General features: G+C 35.1%; 3 protein-coding genes across 6 annotated transcripts; 1 reads left to right on the forward strand and 2 right to left on the reverse strand.

Moving 5' to 3' along the window:
- Positions 1–3,160: 3,160 nt before the first annotated feature.
- LOC108192656 (alpha,alpha-trehalose-phosphate synthase [UDP-forming] 5) lies at positions 3,161–7,564 on the forward strand. Of its 3 annotated transcripts, none has more exons than XM_017373141.2 (4): positions 3,161–3,340; positions 3,703–5,699; positions 6,156–6,429; positions 7,052–7,564. In XM_017373141.2, the coding sequence occupies exons 2-4, from the start codon at positions 3,712–3,714 to the stop codon at positions 7,376–7,378; spliced, it is 2,589 nt and encodes an 862-aa protein (XP_017228630.1). In that variant the 5' UTR covers positions 3,161–3,340; positions 3,703–3,711; the 3' UTR covers positions 7,379–7,564. The 3 variants fall into 3 exon arrangements, with proteins under 3 accessions (XP_017228630.1, XP_017228631.1, XP_017228632.1); XM_017373142.2 differs by lacking the exon at positions 3,161–3,340 and adding an exon at positions 3,352–3,564; XM_017373143.2 differs by lacking the exon at positions 3,161–3,340 and adding an exon at positions 3,421–3,558.
- A 536-nt stretch (positions 7,565–8,100) lies between these two features.
- LOC108192553 (uncharacterized membrane protein At4g09580) lies at positions 8,101–10,276 on the reverse strand. 2 transcript variants are annotated; one of them, XM_017373134.2, is made up of 4 exons: positions 9,900–10,276; positions 9,067–9,337; positions 8,816–8,986; positions 8,101–8,605 (listed from the first exon to the last, which is right to left on the reverse strand). In XM_017373134.2, the coding sequence occupies exons 1-4, from the start codon at positions 10,133–10,135 to the stop codon at positions 8,477–8,479; spliced, it is 807 nt and encodes a 268-aa protein (XP_017228623.1). In that variant the 5' UTR covers positions 10,136–10,276; the 3' UTR covers positions 8,101–8,476. The 2 variants fall into 2 exon arrangements, with proteins under 2 accessions (XP_017228623.1, XP_063944933.1); XM_064088863.1 differs by having other exon boundaries at positions 8,467–8,605; positions 8,718–8,986; positions 9,900–10,240.
- A 3,952-nt stretch (positions 10,277–14,228) lies between these two features.
- Positions 14,229–21,270, reverse strand: LOC108192415 (protein SABRE). Its single transcript, XM_017373137.2, has 11 exons — positions 21,134–21,270; positions 20,719–20,959; positions 20,037–20,261; positions 19,191–19,330; positions 18,291–18,363; positions 17,242–17,343; positions 17,010–17,144; positions 16,471–16,806; positions 16,234–16,401; positions 14,602–14,977; positions 14,229–14,500 (listed from the first exon to the last, which is right to left on the reverse strand). The coding sequence occupies exons 1-11, from the start codon at positions 21,199–21,201 to the stop codon at positions 14,391–14,393; spliced, it is 1,974 nt and encodes a 657-aa protein (XP_017228626.2). The 5' UTR covers positions 21,202–21,270; the 3' UTR covers positions 14,229–14,390.
- Between the last annotated feature and the right edge of the window lie 32 nt (positions 21,271–21,302).

The raw sequence follows: 21,302 nt of genomic DNA on the forward strand, positions 1-21,302 counted from the left end.
TTATGGCTCACCTCAAGAATATCTTAGAACACATACTCAAATTGTAAGGTTATAAGCTATATTAGTCAAAAATAATAATAATAATAAAATATGTCCAATTCTAAAAATTAAAGAATTTTATTAAGAACAAACTTAAACAAAAATGTTTTATAAGAACTAAGCAACTTCATCTATATATATATATATATTAAAAAAAATTATCTTTCCCTTATTGTAATACTTGAATTTCCCACGCGCCCGATCAACCAATTAATAAACTATAATTATTCGAATATCCTTATGAATTCTGACCAAACAGTATCTTCACCGGAGTAAAGAATCAAGTTAAAAATCACAATTCCAGTTTTGAGGGATAGAGCTCTTTCTATAAACATCTTAAATGTTACAAAATGATTAGAAGTAGGTTTTAGAGTTCGTATCGGAGTCAAATTGTCCATTGATCATAATCCTGAGTCGTTGATAATTATCTAGGACTTCACATAATCATCTCTGAAGAGTTAGAATCTGAAGTTATGGATCTTTTTTTTTTGGGGGGGTGGGGGTGGGGGTGGGGGTGGGGGTTGACAGCGTGGATGTCCAGTGGGCTTTACTTAGCCTATATTGATAATTATGAAATTAATTAATAAATCACAATTCAGAATCTTTTAACTGGGCTTTATTTCTTTTTAGGCCTTTTAATAATCCAAACACAGTTAGGATTTGTTTATGACCTCTATGATTTGTCCCCGTTAGATAAGTTTCTTTGGAACTTTTCGAAAGTTTTAGAGCTTTTTATATGACTTTCTGAGGCTATTATCTGACTTTCGAACCTTTTATCTGACTCTTTTATCTATTTTTTGAGCCTTTTATACAATTTTCCAAACCTTTTATATGACTTTACAAGTCTTTAATCTGACATTCCGAGACTTTTATCTGACTTTACGAGTCATTTTTATAATTTTATAAGTCTTTTATATGAAGAAAACACTCTTTTAAGTTGTACAACAAGTATTTTTATTAATAATTGTGCCTCGGGTTTCATATTTTCCCTGGGGCATAATTTTATGATTTAGTTCTAATTTTTTAGAATTTTTTGAGCCTTTAAATAATTTCCCAAAATAATCAAAAATATAATTCCAATTTTTCAGGATTTATCCTGAATTTTAGAATTTCTTCAAGATTTATTGGTAATTTATATAATTTCTATCAAGTTAATACTGAATTTTATGTTTTTTTTCAGCATTTTTGAAATTTTTAATTCCCTGTCAAGTTTAGACCTCAAATGAAGTCGGATAACTCCCATTCACAGCCACCAGGTAAACACACATGTAGACCTCGAACAAATCTGGTATGAACTGGCCAAGTCGAAGAAGTGTAGACCTCGATTTTGGGGCTCAGTTTGCACTGCCCAAGTTGAACAAGTGTAAACCTCGTTCTAGGCTCTCAATTTGCAGTGGGCAAGTCAAACAAGAGTAGACCTCTATCTAAGGGCTCGGTTCGACCTCAAACGAGATCGAATAGAACTTATTTGCACTGTCTAAGTTGAACAAATGTAGACCTCGTTTCAGGTGCTCAGTTCGACCTCAAACGAGGTCGAACAAATCTTATTCACACTGCTAAGTTGAACAAGCATAGACCTTCCTCCAATGGCTCGGTTTGACCTTAACAAGGCTGAACAAACTTTGTTTGCATTGCCCGAGATTCTAGGAAGTGCCCAGGTCGGGCGCTTTAAGGTTTGGGGCTTTCAACCTCAGCGACGTTGTCCAACGCTTGGGCATTTCGCTTTAGATGCTAAGCTCTACCTTGGACTGTGAGATTCAAGGCGCCGAACCTCGTAAAGATTGATTTAAGGGCGCCAGTCTACCCTAGGTTCGGCTCTCGAGGTTCCTCCCCTTCAACATCAAAGAGATCGCTCGGCATCCCCGCATTCAGCCCCTTGGCGCGGAGGACGCTTGATCTCGGATGCTCAGACACTTTTATTTTAGGCGCTCGGCTCTCCTTTGACTTGGTATGAGCGCTCAAGGCGCTCGACCTGACCTAGGTTGATTAAGCGCTTGGCTTTGGGTGCTCGGGCTCTCGGCTCTCCCTTGGCCGGTCTAAGTGCTCAAGGCGGTCGACCTCGCCAAGATTGAGAGTTTAGAGGTCTATCTGAGATTTGACTTGAGTATTTTATTTCTTCGTCAAATTTCAACTTGACTCAAGTTAGTTTGAGGGTAAAAAAATGTGCTCAACTTGAATGTAATTTTGGTTGAATTTTGGATCTGAATTCACATATATTGTTCAATCGTGAATTAGAATTATTATTTACCTGGTGAATAAACAGTTAATTATATAACTTTAAGTTTAATCGTGAATAATAAGTTCAATCATGGATAATTAATCAATTAAATACGAGATTCTCTTATTTAACTTTTTTAACTGATTTGACTTAACTCAAATTATGAGCAAAGAAATGTATCCAAATCGAATCAATATTCAAATCGTATTCTCAACTTGATTCAGATATCAATATACATACATTTGTTCTGAATTTGACAAAACCATCTAAACTATGCATTTGTTTTAAAATATTTTCATTAAATATATTTTGTCTTTTAAAAATTTCAACTATATTTATTAGTCTTTTGTCGGTAGAGGTCTAACAAAAATACAAACAACATGAACAATATCGCTCTTCATATAAAAATATTCTAATCTAACATTATAAATTTATAAAAATGCAAGAAGTGTATGATTAGTGATTCTCTAATCATTATATATGCATACACACACAATGAATTTCATTCAAATATTCTTATCTTGGATATATTTGAATAATAAATATTAAATTTGTTTTTATTTCTAAAAGAAAAAGTTTGACCATGTAATTTCCAAAATACACAACCCCGAAGTATTTCTAATGTACCTGCATTTGCTTAAGATTCTCCAAATTTATTCAAGATTTCAAGCAAAATATATTATTCTGAAATTTGTAAAATAAGAGCAGCTAAAATGAAAAAAAGTCAAAAAATTACAAAGGAGTTGGGAGAAATAGAGTAATAAATGTACTTTTATCTCACTTTTCATAACATACACCCATAGTGAGGTGAGACTTGATTAAAGAATGAAAGAGAAAGAGAATCAAATGCTTTGTGAAAAGACATCTCTTTTGTATTTATATGCCAAAAATGAAATCACAATTATTATTTTTTATAATTGCTTACACTTCAACATACAACAGGGTCTCATCTCACCACTCTTCAGTTCAACTACCATTCATTCTGTTTTGTTTTTAAACACTTAAACACTTGAGCACTCATGTATGTATAAAGTGAGAATCTTTCATAGTTTTGTGCTCAAATAATTAGTGGAAACTTGAAAGGTAAGCTTCAGTTCACTAGCTAGTTTAGTGTTGATAATTCTTTATTTAATGGTGGTGATGAAAAAAGTTAAAAAGGTGTTCTTGTTTGTTGCATGCCCACTTTGTGGAGGAATATTTGAGTGTTTTCTTTAGATGGTTTAGTTGTTTTTAGAAAGTAAATTTGAAGGGTTTGATTGTAATCATTGAATCTTGGTTCCACAAATTAGTAGCTCATCAGTGTATGTGTAAGTTTATTAGATGATTGTTGAATTTATATTCTTGTTACTATTATATTCTTGAATTGAGGGTTGTGCAGTTTTTAAGCAATTATTGGGGATACCCTTTATTTGGTGTCTTGAAATTGGATTAATCTTTGTTGATAGGTGTTAGAAATGGTTTCGAGATCATATTCGAACCTGTTTGATCTTACTTCTGGCAATTCACCAAGTTTTGGTCGAGGGGGGAAGAAGCTGTCAAGAGTTGCAACTGTTGCTGGGGTATTGTCTGAGCTAGATGATGAGGGTGCAAATAGTGTGGGATCTGATGCTCCGTCTTCGGTCTCAACAGAGAGGATGATTATTGTGGGAAACCAGCTTCCACTCCGGGCACATAGAAGATCTGATAGTGGAGGGTGGAATTTTAGTTGGGATGAGGATTCTCTTCTTAGGCAGCTAAAAGATGGCCTTGCAGAAGACGTGGAGGTTATTTATGTTGGGTGTCTAAAAGAAGAGATTGATCTGAATGAGCAAGAAGATGTTGCCCAAACTTTGCTTGAAACATTCAAATGTGTGCCTGCTTTTGTGCCTCCTGACCTTTTCAGTAAATACTATCACGGTTTCTGTAAACAGCAACTCTGGCCACTGTTTCACTACATGCTTCCACTCTCCCCCGATCTTGGTGGCCGTTTCGATAGGTCTCTATGGCAAGCTTATGTTTCGGTAAACAAGATATTTGCAGACAAAGTAATGGAAGTGATTAGCCCTGATGATGATTTTGTTTGGGTTCATGATTACCATTTGATGGTCCTGCCGACATTTCTGAGGAAGAGGTTTAACAGGGTGAAGCTTGGTTTTTTCCTCCACAGTCCATTTCCATCTTCAGAGATTTATCGAACCCTGCCTGTAAGAGACGAGATTTTAAGAGCACTCCTCAACTCTGATCTTATTGGTTTTCATACTTTTGATTATGCAAGGCATTTTCTTTCTTGTTGTAGTAGAATGCTTGGTCTTTCTTATCAGTCTAAGCGAGGTTACATCGGTCTTGAGCATTATGGTCGCACTGTGAGCATTAAGATTCTCCCTGTTGGGATTCATATGGGACAACTTCGATCAGTATTGGATCTTCCTGAGACTGAACATAGGGTTGCTGAATTAAAAAACCAGTTTGGGGATCAGACTGTGTTGCTTGGGGTTGATGATATGGACATTTTTAAGGGTATTAGTTTAAAACTTTTGGCCTTTGAACATTTACTGGCACAGCATCCTGAAAAGAGGGGCAAAGTTGTTTTGGTTCAAATTGCAAACCCTGCCAGAGGCCGTGGTAAAGATGTACAGGAGGTCCAGTCTGAAACTCGTGCAACAATAGAAAGAATAAATAGGACATTTCGAAGACCCGGATATGAGCCAGTAGTATTGATAGATACCCCACTTGAGTTCTACGAGAGAATTGCTTATTACGTAATTGCTGAGTGTTGTCTTGTCACAGCTGTGAGAGATGGGATGAATCTAATACCATATGAATATATTATATGCCGCCAGGGAACCAGTAAGCTGGATGATACCTTAGCCCTCGATCCATCAGCACCAAAGAAGAGCATGCTGGTTGTGTCTGAGTTTATTGGGTGCTCTCCATCACTTAGTGGAGCAATTCGAGTTAATCCATGGAATATTGATGCTGTATCTGAAGCTATGGATTCTGCCTTGATCGTTTCTGAGTCAGAAAAACAATTGCGCCATGACAAGCACTACCGATATGTGAGCACCCATGATGTTCCATATTGGACACGCAGTTTCTTGCAAGATCTTGAAAGGGCATGTAGGGATCATGTGAGGAGAAGGTGCTGGGGTATAGGTTTTGGTTTAGGATTCCGAGTAATTGCTTTGGATCCAAATTTTAGGAAGCTCTCAGTTGATCATATTGTGTCTGCTTATAAGAGAACGAAAAATCGTGCAATTCTTTTGGATTACGATGGTACAATGATGATGCAGCGTTCAATCTGTGAGAGTCCAAATGCGGAAGCTCTTGGAATGTTAAACAATCTGTGCAGGGATCCCAAGAATGTAGTGTTCATTGTCAGTGGAAAGGATAAGAAGACATTAACTGAATGGTTCTCTTCTTGTGGAAAATTAGGACTTGCAGCAGAGCATGGTTATTTTCTGAGGTATGACTCTTCAAAAGCCAAGCCTCTGATATTTGTATATTCGGACCTCCTTGGGCTTATTAGTAAAACCTGCAAGGTCTTTTTAATTGAAATTTCATAACATAAGTCTTAATTAGCTTTATGTTCACAAAAATGACAGAAGGCTAATGTTTGTACACATCCTAATTTTAATACGCTTCAAAACATAGAAAAATTCTTCCTTTAAAAGATAGTTTAGGTTCAAGAAGGCCTTTACAGAAAATGTGCGCTATGACGTAATTTAGTTAATTTTAGGCTTTTTGCAAGTTAGTAGTGGGACGGACTTCTACTCCCGTCTTTACTTGAAAGCCTTGTTAATAAATCTGCTTCTTTTTCTTTTGTGAAGTGGTCTCCCCAAGGATCATTGCTAGTGAGTTTATTCGACATCTCGTATACAGTATTTTGAAACAAAAGTCCTTATCTCTTCTCTCCTATTAGGCCGAATGCAGATGTAGAATGGGAAACTTGTGTTACTCTCCCAGATCTCTACTGGAAACAGATTGCTGAGCCAGTAATGAAACTCTACACGGAAACTACTGATGGTTCCACCATAGAGGCCAGAGAGAGTGCACTTGTCTGGAACTACCAGTTTGCAGATCCTGATTTTGGGTCATGCCAGGCTAAGGAGCTTTTGGATCACTTGGAGAGTGTTCTAGCAAATGAACCTGTTTCTGTTAAGAGTGGCCTAAACATTGTAGAAGTTAAACCTCAGGTCAGTTATATATTCACTTTTTGTTGTCTTATAATTTATTTTACTCGTACAGCTAGTTACAGATCTAAAAAGTAATGGGTTGTAGATTTGTTTAAAACTTTGTTCCCAGATAATATTGTTGCATAGTCTGTCCTCTAATATGTTAGTCACATAAGGAATATGATGTTTTGGAACATAAGACCATATCAGTTATAGAGGCTGATCAATGATTTATGGTCAAGGCTCTGAGGTGCCCACTTCCTCAACCTGTCATCGATTTGTTAAGAACATCTGTGCTTTAAGTAATGAAGGTGTTAGATGAATTGGTATATGCGCACGCGCAAAAAAAGAAAAGAAAGAACAAATGCGCTTTATAATGCTAGGTTTCAATAATATTCTCAGTAACATGTTTGTTTAGAAACAAAATAAATGGCAAATGAACTTACAAAAACCATTTACGGAAAAGGGAATTTCCTTGTGTTGATATTTACGAATTCACAGCCTAAATGGTGCTTCCCTACTTTTTTTCTATCAACATAGTTTTCCAGACAAAAGATATTCGGATATCTAAATATTAGCTCTCAGCCTCTTATGCTTCCAGAGATGCTTATTACCTGCTCTACTCCTGAATTCAATTAAACAGGGTGTCAGCAAAGGTCTTGTGGCAGAACGCCTCTTGGAAACAATGCAGGAGAAAGGAATGCTTCCGGATTTTGTACTTTGTGTCGGGGATGATCGTTCAGATGAAGATATGTTTGAGGTCATCATGAGTGCTATGGCAGGTCCGTCTTTGTCCCCAGTTGCTGAAGTTTTTGCTTGCACTGTCGGCCAAAAGCCGAGCAAGGCCAAGTATTACTTGGAAGACACAACTGAGATATTAAAAATGTTGCAAGGCCTTGCCACAGCATCCGAACAGACTACTAGAAATGTCCCTCAAATTTCTCATCGAGCTATAATCGACAGAGAATGAATAGGGATACCTGAGTGTGTTATGTTATTTGAATCTTGGTAGTGCACATTAGCATCTTGAGTGGTGGTCTTAGATTTGGTTGTATGGTTATCGATAGAGTTCTTGTATTTTAATTTGTGTCCTCTATTATTAATGCTTGTATTTGACATTCAAGCCAATAATTTCTCAGCTAATGCTTTATTTGAACCTTTCTCCAGGATTGTAAATGATTCTCTATAGCTTGTTTAGACTTCTTTCAGGGTTGACAACATTACATTATCAGAGTAGTTAGCTCTGTTTGATAATTTCAGGCAAGTCAAATTCAATTTTATGACTCCAAATGAACATACAGTATATTTGTCAAATAGAGTCAATAAAATTGCAACTTTGAAAGATAGGGAGGACGCAGATACTAGTACCGAGAGCAAATCCAACAGATTAGCTATTCATCCTCCAACCTGTATAATTTGAGGAATAAGTTATAATCGAAGGAATGAGGAAAAATTGAATCCCTTGATCACAGTGGTTCAAACTTTGGCATTGTTTATAACAGTTCCTTGGGGCCTTATGGACATTGCAATATTGCATTATAGTGGTTGAAACTTCACACTGTTTCATCAATGGTATTGGTAATGTGTCAGCTTCTATCTTATATGGGATAGGGCCCTGGTCCCTGGCTATCCATGGTCAGGACTGTTTACACAGCCAGCTAAATCCCATCTGCTAAAATTCTGTCTCATAAAGGCACTTATAATAGTTCTTTCTAGTAATGTTTCTCTCTGCATTATGATTTATGTTTTTACAACAGAAAAAGAGCAGTGGTTACATCAGTTATATGATGACACATCTGTTAACAACTTGAAATATGCGAGATTTAAACAGATAATATAAAATTATACAGAAAGATATACTTTTAGGCGAAAAGCATCCTGCAGATCCAACTACTAGACTCGGGCAGGAAGAATCAAACACGTTATCTGTACACTGAATCCAAGCTCCACCACCATTGACTTGTGTGATCGCTGATCTGTACAGAACTGTGATGCCAATTGCCAAGTTGGGCTCGCAGCAACTTTTGGCATATCAGTAGTCCAATATATTGAATGAAAAAAAAAAAATCTATGTTTTGTCTTTGTTGCTCATCAATGTTGGTGTCACTGAAACGATTCCAATTAGAAATAAAGTGGCCATTGATTGGAAGTCATAGAGGTCACCCATCGAGTGCAAGTCGCCTAAGGCTATTCCAGCCTGAGAAGATAACAAAGAAAATAAGAGCAGTGTCCACGCTTTTAAAACATTGTATTCAACTTTGTTTCAATGCATAAAAATTACACCTAGCAAAACACCCACTCACGTCTACCTTCAAGTAGAGATCTTTCCATCAGTCAATTTGAGCAACTATATAAAAAAATTTGACAGAGCAAGCATAAAAGAAGCCTTTAGTAGATGAAAGAATACCCTGACAGTGACAAAAGCAGCAGGAATGAGCCCAACTGAAGTTGCGAAAAAGAAGATATGGAAAGGTACATCCACAATTGGTGAAGCGACATTGATAAATGTATTTGGCAAAGTTGGGGTGACTCTTAGGAAAAGCATGTAGTTCAGCAGCCCGTTACGTCTTTTAGCTACCTGATCAAGTAAAGAGATTCATGTTAAATTATTTGGTTCACACAGCTAATACGAGTGTAAAGGGAAGAGTTGGCATTCACCTGGGATTGAAAGAAATTCAGCTTATCAGGCCATAGAAAGAAGACAAGGGGACGGCCAATTAACTTAGACAGGAAATAACACGATGATGCACCTGCTGTAGCAGTGAACACAACCAAGGCTACACCTTTGTAGACTCCAAAGAGGGAACCCGCAAGCAATGACATGAAAACAGTTCCCGGAATCATGAAAGTCTGCATAAAGATGTAAACCATGCAGTATCCCACCAGAACCTGAATGGTGTAGTCATTTGTGTAGCTCTCCAGGTGATCTCTGTAGAAGCATCCATTTCAAATAATTATTAATTAGATCCCACCAACGTAGAGTAAACCTTTAATTAGAAGACCCGAAACCAATAATTTACTCAGATGCAGACTTTATCCAGCAGAACAAAGTATGCCAAAATTAATATCCAATGGTAGCTGAAAATAATAAATTCCTAGTAGCTTACAGCAACTGACATTCAAATACCAATTAGTAACCAGTCCATCTAAAACCTCAAGGTGTTCGAAGAACAATATTTTACACTTTTCAAAACTCCCCTCAATCGTACAATTAAGCACTCCCTCCAACAATTTTAGAAGAATCGGTCACTTAACAAATAAATTCCGCTCCCACCCAATTTTATGCATAAAATGCTACTTGTTCACTTCTCACAACAACAGATCATTTAATGAACAAGAGTAAATAATTTCCATCAGCGACCAAGTCAACGAAAAAAGACCTTGAGAAATAGTAGATCTAAGTCAACAAAATGCATCTATAATAAAAAATCTTATTAAAAACAAATTAAAAGATGAACCCAGAAAAATAAATAAAGGCAAGATTTTTATACCTTAAGATTTGAAGATCTTCAAGTGTTTTAGGAAGCTTGAGGAAGCTATAATCAGAAACAGGCATTGTAAAGTAAACACACAAAAGCCCACCAAGCAATCCCAAAACGACGCCGCATGCTCCAGCTATCTCCCGAAAACTTAATGGAAATGATGATGATGATGATGTTGATTTTTGCCCACTTGCAGAAGAAGATTGTGGTGAATTTTCTACCTCATTTTTCATCTTGTTCTTCATTCGATTCCGCCAACTAAAATGAACATGTGCTAGTTAAATTTATATTGTTTGTCAGATGAGAATCATTTTAGTATATGCCTATAGGTGTAATTTACATTTGATTGGCTTAATTGGCCTAATTATCAAACTGATTATCAAATTCGTTCAATAATCAAGCATGTTACAAATTTATAGAAGGTACGATATCACTATGTTAAATTAGTCATCGTAAGCAACATGGCTGTATTAGATTGTGATTTTAAAGTTTTTTTCCATTTATGAAATTTGAGAGTTTTCGATTGAGATTGTTTGAAATCCATTGAAATCTTGAGGTATTCAATTGAGATTTTAAATTATACTACAAAATCTGGTGGTATTCGATTAGGTTTTTAAATTATACTTTAAAATCTGATAGTATTCATTTGTGATTGTTTAAAAGTCCATTATAATCTGATGGTATTCAAATGCTGATGGATTTTTTTGGATTTCATATAATAAAGGATTTTGTGGTATTTTTCAATGTATTTCGAGTTTTTTGAAATCTCACCAAAATCCATGAGATTTTGAAGTATTGTGCTTAAATCCTATCAACTCGCGACATTTTATCAAGAATCCGCACAAAATCAAAATCACATGCAATCCATTAAAATTCATAAACTAAAAAGAATCCATTAAAATCTCAATCGAATACACCCCTCTAAATTCACTCTAATTTTTGACTGAAAAACATAGCAGATGACATGATATTTGATGTGATGATTGGTCGGATATTTGATAAATAAAGATAAATTTTCGGACAACAACAATATAAGAATTAATAAAGGTTTTTAATAGATATTACAAATTATACGAATCATAATTTTATTATTATATAATTTTATTTTTAGTCAAAATTTTTTTATTTTTATTTTCAGTCTTTATTTGTCGAATATCCAACTTAACAATATATTTCCCAACATTTCAGCATTATATCCATCCATAAGGTTTATTCTTGTAAATTTAAGAGAATTTAATGATGATGGCATATTTAATATTATTAATTCATTTTACTAAGTCGAGGGTCGACTAAGAGCTTGTGAAAATCAATGATCTACTTGGTATTATTGAACGACTTGAGTTATGAGTTTGATATATAACCTAAATATTTTAGAAAAAGAAATTGTATAAGTTAACAGGGGTGTATTGGATTAGAATTTTATAATATTTTTTTCATTCATGAAATCCGAGGGTATTCGATTGGGATTATTTGAAATTCATTAAAATCTTGAGGTATTCAATTGGGATTTTAAATTATGATACAAAATCTGGTGGTATTCAACTAGGATTTTAAATAATGCTTTAAAATCTGATGGTATTCAATTGGGCTTGTTTAAAATCCATTAAAATCTTATGGTATTCAAATGCTGATGGATTTTTTTGGATTTCATAAAATGATGGATTTTGTGAGATTCTCCCATATATTTTAAGTTTTTTAAAATCCCACCAAAATCCATGAGATTTTGAAATACTGTGCTTAAATCCTATCAACTCTGCGACATTTTATCAAGAATCCACACAAAATCAAATACAATCCCTTAAAATCCATAAATTAAAAAATAATTCATTAAAATCTTAATCGAATACACCCTTCTAAATATCAAAATAACAATTCTACCGCTTTTGATTTCTTTTTCACTTGCTACTAAGATGTTTCAATTTCCAAGGTTTTCTCTTACCTGCCCATGAATTCAGATCCAGATCTTCTTTTACTCAATTTGACCGAGTTGCGCAACTTGATGTAATGACAATTTTTAGCCATTGCTTTCTTTCCCTCTTTGTTTGTTATGGGTCATGTCTCGCCGCAAGAACTGAATAATGAATGAAATGAGTGGGACTAATTTCTTCCGACTAATGAAGATACTACTCCGGTCTCCCATTCGTTTCCGGCAAATCTTTTTTCTCCCTAAGAATGGAATGAATCAAATTCACATATATACGAAAGTGAGGAAAAAACCCAGTCTATTAGTGGCGCAAAGCGGCTTTGCCACTTTTTAGTAAAAAAGCAAAAGGTCGGAACTTCGAAAGCCAACAAACAACGGTTCTTCTATGTAAGTATGGCGTTCCCCCTTACCCTCCCAACGTCGAGCTAAGTGACGTCGTAACATTTTCGTAACGCGGTAGAATGAAGGCTCTGCACCGGCACTCTCTTTTCTATTGGTCTAGGGGGTCATTTAGGGGTGTACACGGTTCGGGTTGGGCGGGTTAGAGGAATTTATCGATCCAACCCAATTAAATCGGGTTTTCAAAATTTCAACCCAACCCGAACCGTATAAATTTGTAACCCAAACCAATTTGTAGTACTTCGGTTTGGATCGGTTCGGATTGGTTTGGTTATAATCGCCGGTGTCGAATAGGTCTTCAACATCCAATTTTTTACACTAAAAATTACTTTAACAATCTTGTCAAAGACATAAAATTGAATTTAGTTATAAAAAAAAGTAGTAACAAATAATAAACAAATATATTCATAAATTTAATCTCATATCCTCACTTATAAAATTATTTTCATATATATTTAAATAGCAAACAAAAATTAATATATTAAATTTAGGGCACATAAATACAATAAAACCAATTGGATTAGGCTAATATGTGATGAGATGGATAAATTCAATATGTTCCTATATTTTTCAATCGGGTTGGGTTGGATCGGTTTATAAAATCCGAAACCCATGTCCAACCCAATTAAATCGGGTTAATACTATTTCAATCCAATTACTAATCGGGTTAAAAAATTTCGGATTGAATCGACCGAAATATGATCGGTTTGGATCAGGTTGGTCGGTTTCGCCAACCCGTGTACACCCCTAAGGTCATTTGTTTACTTCTGAAGGGAGCTGAATAAGAGCTATCTTACCGAATCATCTCATTCAGTTTGTTTGGACATACAATAAACACTGCTGAGCCAATCTCAAATATGCTGACCCATTCATTCCCAGAATCTTGACTGAGCGATTTTCAGAGTATCATCTAAGAAGATCATAATTTAATTTTTTTTAAATGATATTTTGATTCTTTTACTTAATTTGAGTCGCAGGACATTTATTTTATATATTATTTTATATATTTCAATTTTATTCTTAATAAAAATTTAATATTTATATTTTCATTTAAAAAGAATAATTTAAAAATAATCTATAAAAATCTATTTTTTCCACATCAAATTATGTGCACAAAATTAAAGACACTAGTAATTTTGGATATAGGAATATTTAACAAGATCATATGTATAACATATTATACACATATGATATTTTTATGATCAATAAATGTGATTAAAGTTTTATAACAGGATTATATATTTATCAAAAAAAGTTGTCATTCAGATAGTTTTCACAAAAAATATCAAATACTATTATTTATTTAGAATTCAGATACTTGATTCATTCAGATTAATCAGATATATGATTCTAAGTGTTTATATCGAGCTTTTACATAAAAATATGTATTTTCTCGATATATATTAATCAGATTAATACTAGAAAAGCTCGATACTAGAATTCAGATATTTGGTCATGTTCCACATGGAACATTAGACATAGAACCATTAGTTTATTTCTAACGAATTTTCTATGATGTGCCCAAGGGCACACAATAGTCACTAACATCCATGAGAATACTAGCTTTTGATTGGTGGATGGATAATAAATATAAATGACCCCCCTGCATTCACATCAATTCCACCAATCAAAACAAGCCATTTTCATGAAAGTTGGTGCTTATTGTGTGCCCTTGGGCACACATTAGAAAAACCGTATTTTTAATAATAGTTAGGTTTCTGCAACAGAATTTCACATAAAAAAACATTTTAATGATGTATTATATTTTGAAATTATTTTTGAACACACACAACGATGCAAAAACCATGCATTTAGATTTAGATCCTGAAAATCTATGTAGCAGAACCTTAGTGGTTCTATGGTTCTATTTTATTTTAGGCATGGGTTCTTTGTTGAGGCCGACCCTTTTCCTAAGGAAAGATCGCCCAATTTATACGTCATTTACATTTATCATTTACTTCTATGAAGGAATTTTGAAATTTATTCTACTCCTCTTTTTTTTTTTTTTTCCCTCTCTGGATACAACAGTCTTTTGGGTCGTGTTAATTAAATTTACTGCAGAACATATCTTGTTGAGTTAAAGAACCACACAATTTAACAAAACCATGTGACACTGGAAGTGCAGTAAAAACTAACAATGGTCAGTTATATATGATCTTGAGATCGCTCGAGCTTTTCTATTCATAGAAGTCCCCAAAGGAGGAGGATCCACTAGATGAATCGCTTCCAACTGGTGAAATCTCTCCTGCTGGCGACGAAGGTGCATCTGTCTTCTGAAAAGGCATACCTGATGCCGAAGAGGTGGTCAGTCAAATGATATCATGCATAGCAGAAACAAACTTACACTCTGTAGTCTACATGCTACAGAAAGAATGAATAAGCACAAACCTTTCTGCCCTTTGGAGCGCAACTTCTTTGTGTGACGTCTAATAAGCTTCTTGGTTTTGTTTATCGTTAATTGCCTAGCATACGGAGAGAACTCTGCATCATTATCGCTCCACTCACCTTGTTGTTTGCTATCTGCTTCACCCCTCATTGTCCGAAGCACAAAGGCCTTGGCCTTGCGGCGTTGGGTACCAAAAAGACCCCTTATGGAGGTAACAAATCCATCACCTGCTCCATCAGTAGGACGTCTAGGCCAGGCTAACTGCTCAGGGTTTCCTGTCGAAAGACCTTCAACATCGCTTAAACTGGGATCATTTTCAGCTACACTAGCCGCAATGACTTCTCTCTGACTCTGTGATTTGTCTTTAAACTTTTTACCCTGCTTATACAATAACACGCAAGTTACCAAATATTTGTAACTGAATCAAAATAACTTCCACTACTTTCATAGATTAAGCTCTTATTTAACTTTCATAAGAGCCCATTTTGGTGAATTTTCTATCATTTCTATTGCTGTAAACATTATTTTAGAAGAATAAATTAAATTTATGATAAGAAAGAAAAAACTTAAGCACCATCAACCAACATTTGTCCCAATACAATGGTAATCCACCATATCTATCATTTCAATTTTTACACGATCATTCTTATTTTTTTCCTTTATATTGGTCCTGCATCAAAGCGAGCTTACTTTTCTACATCAGTTTCTTAGTTGTTCCTAGGGTTTTAAATGTTTTCCTATTTATCAAACACTATATAGCAGCGGCAGTATTGATCCAGCACTATTCACACAAAAAAAAACCATGGCCAGAGCTTTTTGTTACACACATGTCTAAGTGTTGAACTCGTCTATAGCTCGAAACTGTACATGTATACAATTTAAAATATGCGTCTAAGGATCGAGTGTCGACCTTGAGTACTCAAGACGGAATGAAGAATTCTCGTAATGAAATTATAGCTTGGGGGACTCATTATTATGTATAATGGTTGGCTATATCTTAAATATATTCTGTTATGCTTTAAGGCTTTTGTGCATCGATGGTATCTACTCTAATGGTTGGCTATATCTTAGATATAGTATGTAATTATTATTTTAAGTTGTTATAATTATAATATATTATTTTAATTTTATAAGAGATGATGTGGAATCTTACCACATGTGTCTAGGGGTTCGACATATATAGTCAATGTCATGAGGTTGGCTGAATTTTAAGCAAAGGGGAATGTCCTATTCTAGTTGATAATTTTTTTTACATATTCTCTATTATTTTTGTTTATAATATCTTGAATTACTTTTAACTAAATGTTCTGTATGGCTGTAGATCCTCTTGACGATCAATGGTCACCTATAAGGTACGAGGGCTAATCGAAATATATTGAACGGCCGAGTTAAAACATTATGACCGCATCAGTACTCACCCCAAACGTTTGAGCGTTAACAGTTATCAGGACATCAAACAACTTAGATTGTGCTTAAAGGGACCTCTACTCACATCATTCTATTTTTTTTTTTTTTTAATTAGAGTTCCTTCTACATTATTTCGGATTTAATATCCCTATATAGTGTGGCCTATTTGACATTAACAGTAACCAGCATGTTTACTGTAAGATCTTAACTATTTAACCAATACTTGCCTGCATTCCGGTGAATGACTTGAGAACACTCCAAACAATATGCTTCTTAATTCTTGAGAAGAGTCTCCCCCATGTGCCTGTGAATTCTTCTCGACGGAATTCGTCCATTAACAACCTTAGATCACTCACAGAAAATCTGGAGCCTTCATAACTTATCAGAAGCTCAACCTATCCCCAGAAATACATATTAATCAACTGAAAAATAGGATAAGGTTTTTCATTAAATTTTTAACCAACCTGACTGATATGGATATTACGAAACTCCTTTAATTTCCGAGGACTGGGTTTTTTCTCATCCTGAGGCTTCCCCACCTTTTTATCGTCTTGAGAAGGACGACCAGATTTGGAGGGCTTGGATTCCTTTAATTTACTTCTCGAAGGTTCATCTTGATCAACACTAAGATGTGCCGTTTTTGATGACGACAAACTTGACGAATGAGCCTGTAGTACAAGTTCATTCGCTACTGACTCTGCAACTGTTTCTTCCCATGATCTGTCAAACGAAGATGTTCGTCTTAGCTCTCTGTTTGAGCCTGTAGCAGGATTAGATTTCGAGCTTAGAAACTTTGATGCCTGCACATCAAGCAATTGAAGTATCAGCACACGAGTAAAGGAAAAAAACGCGAACATTAAACACCATTAATATGAATTACCAGAAGGTTACATGGTCAGACATATACAGTACAGGCCTTTGCAAGAATTAAAAACTTGCAGAGCCATTTTTATAGTACGGCACCAACTCCCATCAGAAGAATCCAAGACCATGGGAAACTTACTTGGGATGATTCAGAGGAGGCTGAAGGCTGATTGTTGGCAGAGTTTGAAGGGGCAGCAGAAGCTCCTGATTTAGAAATATCAGCATCTTTCTTGTGTCGTCTGGATCCAGCAGCAGTTGAAACCTTCCAAACTTCCTAAAAAGCGACGAATAAATTACAAACACTTGACTTCTAACAATAAAATTTATTCAAAAGAACTTTCATTGTTTGGGGCTTCTGAGTTCTAAGTAACCTGCCGCCGCTGTGAGTCTTGTTTTTCTTCTGGAAATAAGTACCCCCATATCATTTTGTACATAGTCTCTGCCAAATATATCTTTAAAGGGTAAATTTCAGCCTGAAACAAGAATTCTCGTGTTTATTCTCTTTATGCATTAAAGAAATCCAGTTACAAATTTCGCCAAAATAGTAAGGGTTTCCGAGAAAACATATAAACATATAATGGTGCTAACGGACATAGAGGTAATTCTACTCAACAATCGAGAACAAAGATCCTTTGCAATGTAGTCATGCCTGTGTATAGACTCCACAAAATACACTTCCAAAGGCATATTACTGTACCTTTTAACAAAAGCTTCAGTTGATACAAATTTCCAAAGATTTCATGTTTCCTAATGTTTGACATACACAGTGGACATAAAGGCTTGGAAAACCTTATTTAGCAATAAACAAAAGGCTTGGAAAACCCTTTTATCCTCGACTAAAAGACTGATATATAGATATTTGAATGAAATAAACTGATGGATTTCATTACATAAAGGAGAAGGGAGAGCATTGAAAATATGATATATTTGGAATATAATAAAATTTAAATGTCCTACCCAAGAAGAATATGAACTAGCCCAATGGCATGAAACTACTCTTAACATGGGCAGAGTTTTAGTAACTGAAATGGTTACTGAGCCATTAAAAAAAAAGATTTACTATTTACATGGAAGAGGCACATGTTTACATGTAGTATAAGTGGAAGGAAAGCTCTGCAAATATATTAATTCAAGATGTGATATAATAAGTACTTCATCAGACTATCCTATGTATGTAAAATCATGCCACACATATTTTATTTTTTCAAAAAAGACTCAATGTCCTGGATTTTGGCAATAATGATCTTCCAACTGGAGTTAATCGGTCACTAAAGTTCTATAAGCCTGTCTAACTATATCAAAGTGTATATGTTGCAGTCATTAATCACTTCTTCATCCAAGTCATTAAGCCGTGTTCTAAGTTCTCATATATTCTGGGCATAGCTGTTGAGAAGTTAAAATAGAATATAGCTTCGATTACCTGGAACAGTTCTATAGGAGAATCTCCATCCTTTGGAGCTCCCTGTCTTGCATCGACTCCAAGCATCACCTTTCTGCAGTCATGAAAACAATATGGGACATTTGAGAAGAGATTGCTAGTACCATGAAATTATGTGAATCAGTTTGACGCAAGCAACTTGCATGGTTTATACACCGCCTATTATGCACTAAACAATTAATACATATCGTTATCATTACATTTCTTCATTGTTTCAAAGTGGATCTAAAGTTTAAATCCTTTAGATCCTCTGTTTATCGGTAAATTCAAACTAGTGGGTCTAAAGGTAGATTCTCTGTTTGTTAGTAAACTCAACCTACAAATTCATCACTGTACCAACACAGGAACTCCAGAAACCTAGTTTTACAAATGATCAGGACATTGAAATAGCTCCTGTCAAGGTTATCGCTAAATGGAAAAACAATATCCAAAAATCTCAACCCTGTTATATGACCATAGTTGTTTCCTGAGTAGAGCTCGATTAGAGAGAGGACTATCTGGAGAGTAGAACGTACCCATCCAAAACTGATATACGAACTTTTGAAACATTAAAAGTGATATTGAAATGTTTTTCAATATACATTTTTAAATTTTTAGATACAACATAAAAGCAAAGGACTGAATTCTCTTCCAATACTTCCATAATAGGAGGCGAGGGTCTCGGTATGTTGATTGTGCAGATCTGGATGGCTATATTGACCAGTTGGGGTGGAGTGGTTGATCATCATTTGTAATATATAACAGCATGAAACAGTAAGCTCTATAAAGGCTTTCTGTGTTCATTTTCAAAATAGTTTCTTGTCAAGAGATGCAGAAGGTGACATATCGTACAATTAAGTGAGATACAAAGTTCTTAAGAAAGGGAAAAAAGCAGATACATACTTTCCCCATTCGGACGGAGGATTCCATGCTGACAGTACCATATCAGACTTGGCATTTGGTAGACAGTTCCTCACAACAAAAAATTTGGTAGTGAACCTAGAGACACCAATATCTTTGTAATCTCTGTCATAATCATAGATCTGCATTAAGACAATAACTCATTATTATCTTTGTTCATAAGATAAAGTAAATAAGAGATATTTTCCTAATAAATTAATTTTGATTTTGGGGATATTGTAGGTGCCTGAAAACTATAGCAGCTGCCGAGCTTTGGAGACTAGCATACAAACAAACTTTAACTTAGAATAGGTAATCCATTCAGATTGTGGTGATTAAGGCAAAGATACCGTTATATAATGCCACCTCCTTGGCCATATTAATGAAAATTTGGGTTAGTTTCTAGGTACATTACGATTTTGCCTTCCTCTGAACTGAAATGGCTCATTTCATAATCTTCAAATATCATATTGCTCTTGATAAACTGTTGAGGATGGAATGTATTCTGAAAAAAACATGCTTAGGCTTTACCATGTGTGGAGGTAACATCAAGAAGCGTACATTGTCAAAATCATAATATCACCAAGAACAGGATGAAAACACCAGTTGGCTGATTCCTAACCATGTACTTAGAGGTCTAGGCTCATAACACTTCATCTTGTTGGGTTAAGTAAACTAAGTTATTTCAGAAAAGGGTATCTACTTAAAGTAGAAATTAGGTAATGGAATATTCAAGTATCATACTTATCTTTGGTTTGTCATATGTCATGCATTAACTAAGTTTGAAAAAAGAAATACTCTAGAACATTGTTACACACAGACAAACACCTAGAATAATTTTAGACATACCATATCATTGATCTCAGCTTCAGCGAAAGTTTTTCCATCCACAAGCATTCCCCAGACCACTTTAGTCATCTGCATAGAGATGCGCATTGCATAAGATGGACTTTTGTTCTTCTCTTTCTCCAGTAGCCGTATTTGTGCAGCCTCTTTCAGAGTCACCCTCAAAGAAGCAGATGCCTCTTTTCTAGACTTCTTTGCATCTACAAGCTCTTTATTTAGTCTTTGCACCTGTTCACGTAATATTGATGTTTTCTTTTATCATATAACATCAAGATGATACAAAGAAAGGGATGTATTAAACGTTACATTATTACCATGATTAAAGCAATGTTTATACTTAAACATGTGCATTAGCATATGAAGGGTCACAAACAGATTGATAACTTAACAGGAATTTGATGCTCCCGCATATCCCTTATAGGAGAGACGGTATAGAAAAAAAAACAGATCGTGGTAAAACCCACAAATTTGAATTGTAAGTGAGCAGCACTGAGATTTGAATATAAACGCTGAATTTTTTGACAAAGATAAATGGTCGAATAAAATGACACGGCCTGTGTTATTATGAGATGCAACTTACTGGTTTGGATTAAATATTAGTTGAGTCGCCAGAACGATATATGTTTGCCTACTAAATTGTAAGAAATAGTTCTAATAAAAAGGTTTTTGAAGGTGAATTCCTTACCAATGCCGCTGTTCCACCAGTGATCATCCAAAAATTACCATCCTTCTCTAAATCTTTCTCGACAGTACCGTTATTACAGAGGGACAATTTCTTGATGTCATCAAGGAGCAGCTTGTGCATTCTTTCTTTCTGTTCGAGGTTCACTCTTGCCAGTTCAACTTCTTCCACACCATCAGGTACCACCGCATCTGCTTCCTCCTCCACATCTTCGTCATCCTGAAATAAATTGCCTCTCGGAGGCCTGATTACAAATTTTACAATTACTTGAAGAGGCATAAAATAGTGGAATATTTATTTAAAAAATATATCAGCACATTCAGAAATTGATGTTACAGCATTACACGAGACCTTAACAAAGTTAAACAAGGTGATTAAGAAAGTACAAGGAAAATTAATGGCAAAACCGTGCCCTTACTTGGGAAACCGAGCGAATAAAAGATGGGTCAAGACATCAAGCATGACCTGAAACTGACGAGATGTCATCGTCGCGGTTATATTTTGTGAATTAAAAGCTAGCTCTTTCAAGGGCTTCACCTGCAGTCATATTTGTTTAAAAATAAAGAAAAGTATTGAGGTGAATCCAA

The sequence above is a fragment of the Daucus carota genome, chromosome 3 (genome assembly GCF_001625215.2).
Source record: "Daucus carota subsp. sativus chromosome 3, DH1 v3.0, whole genome shotgun sequence".
Lineage (NCBI taxonomy): Eukaryota > Viridiplantae > Streptophyta > Magnoliopsida > Apiales > Apiaceae > Daucus > Daucus carota.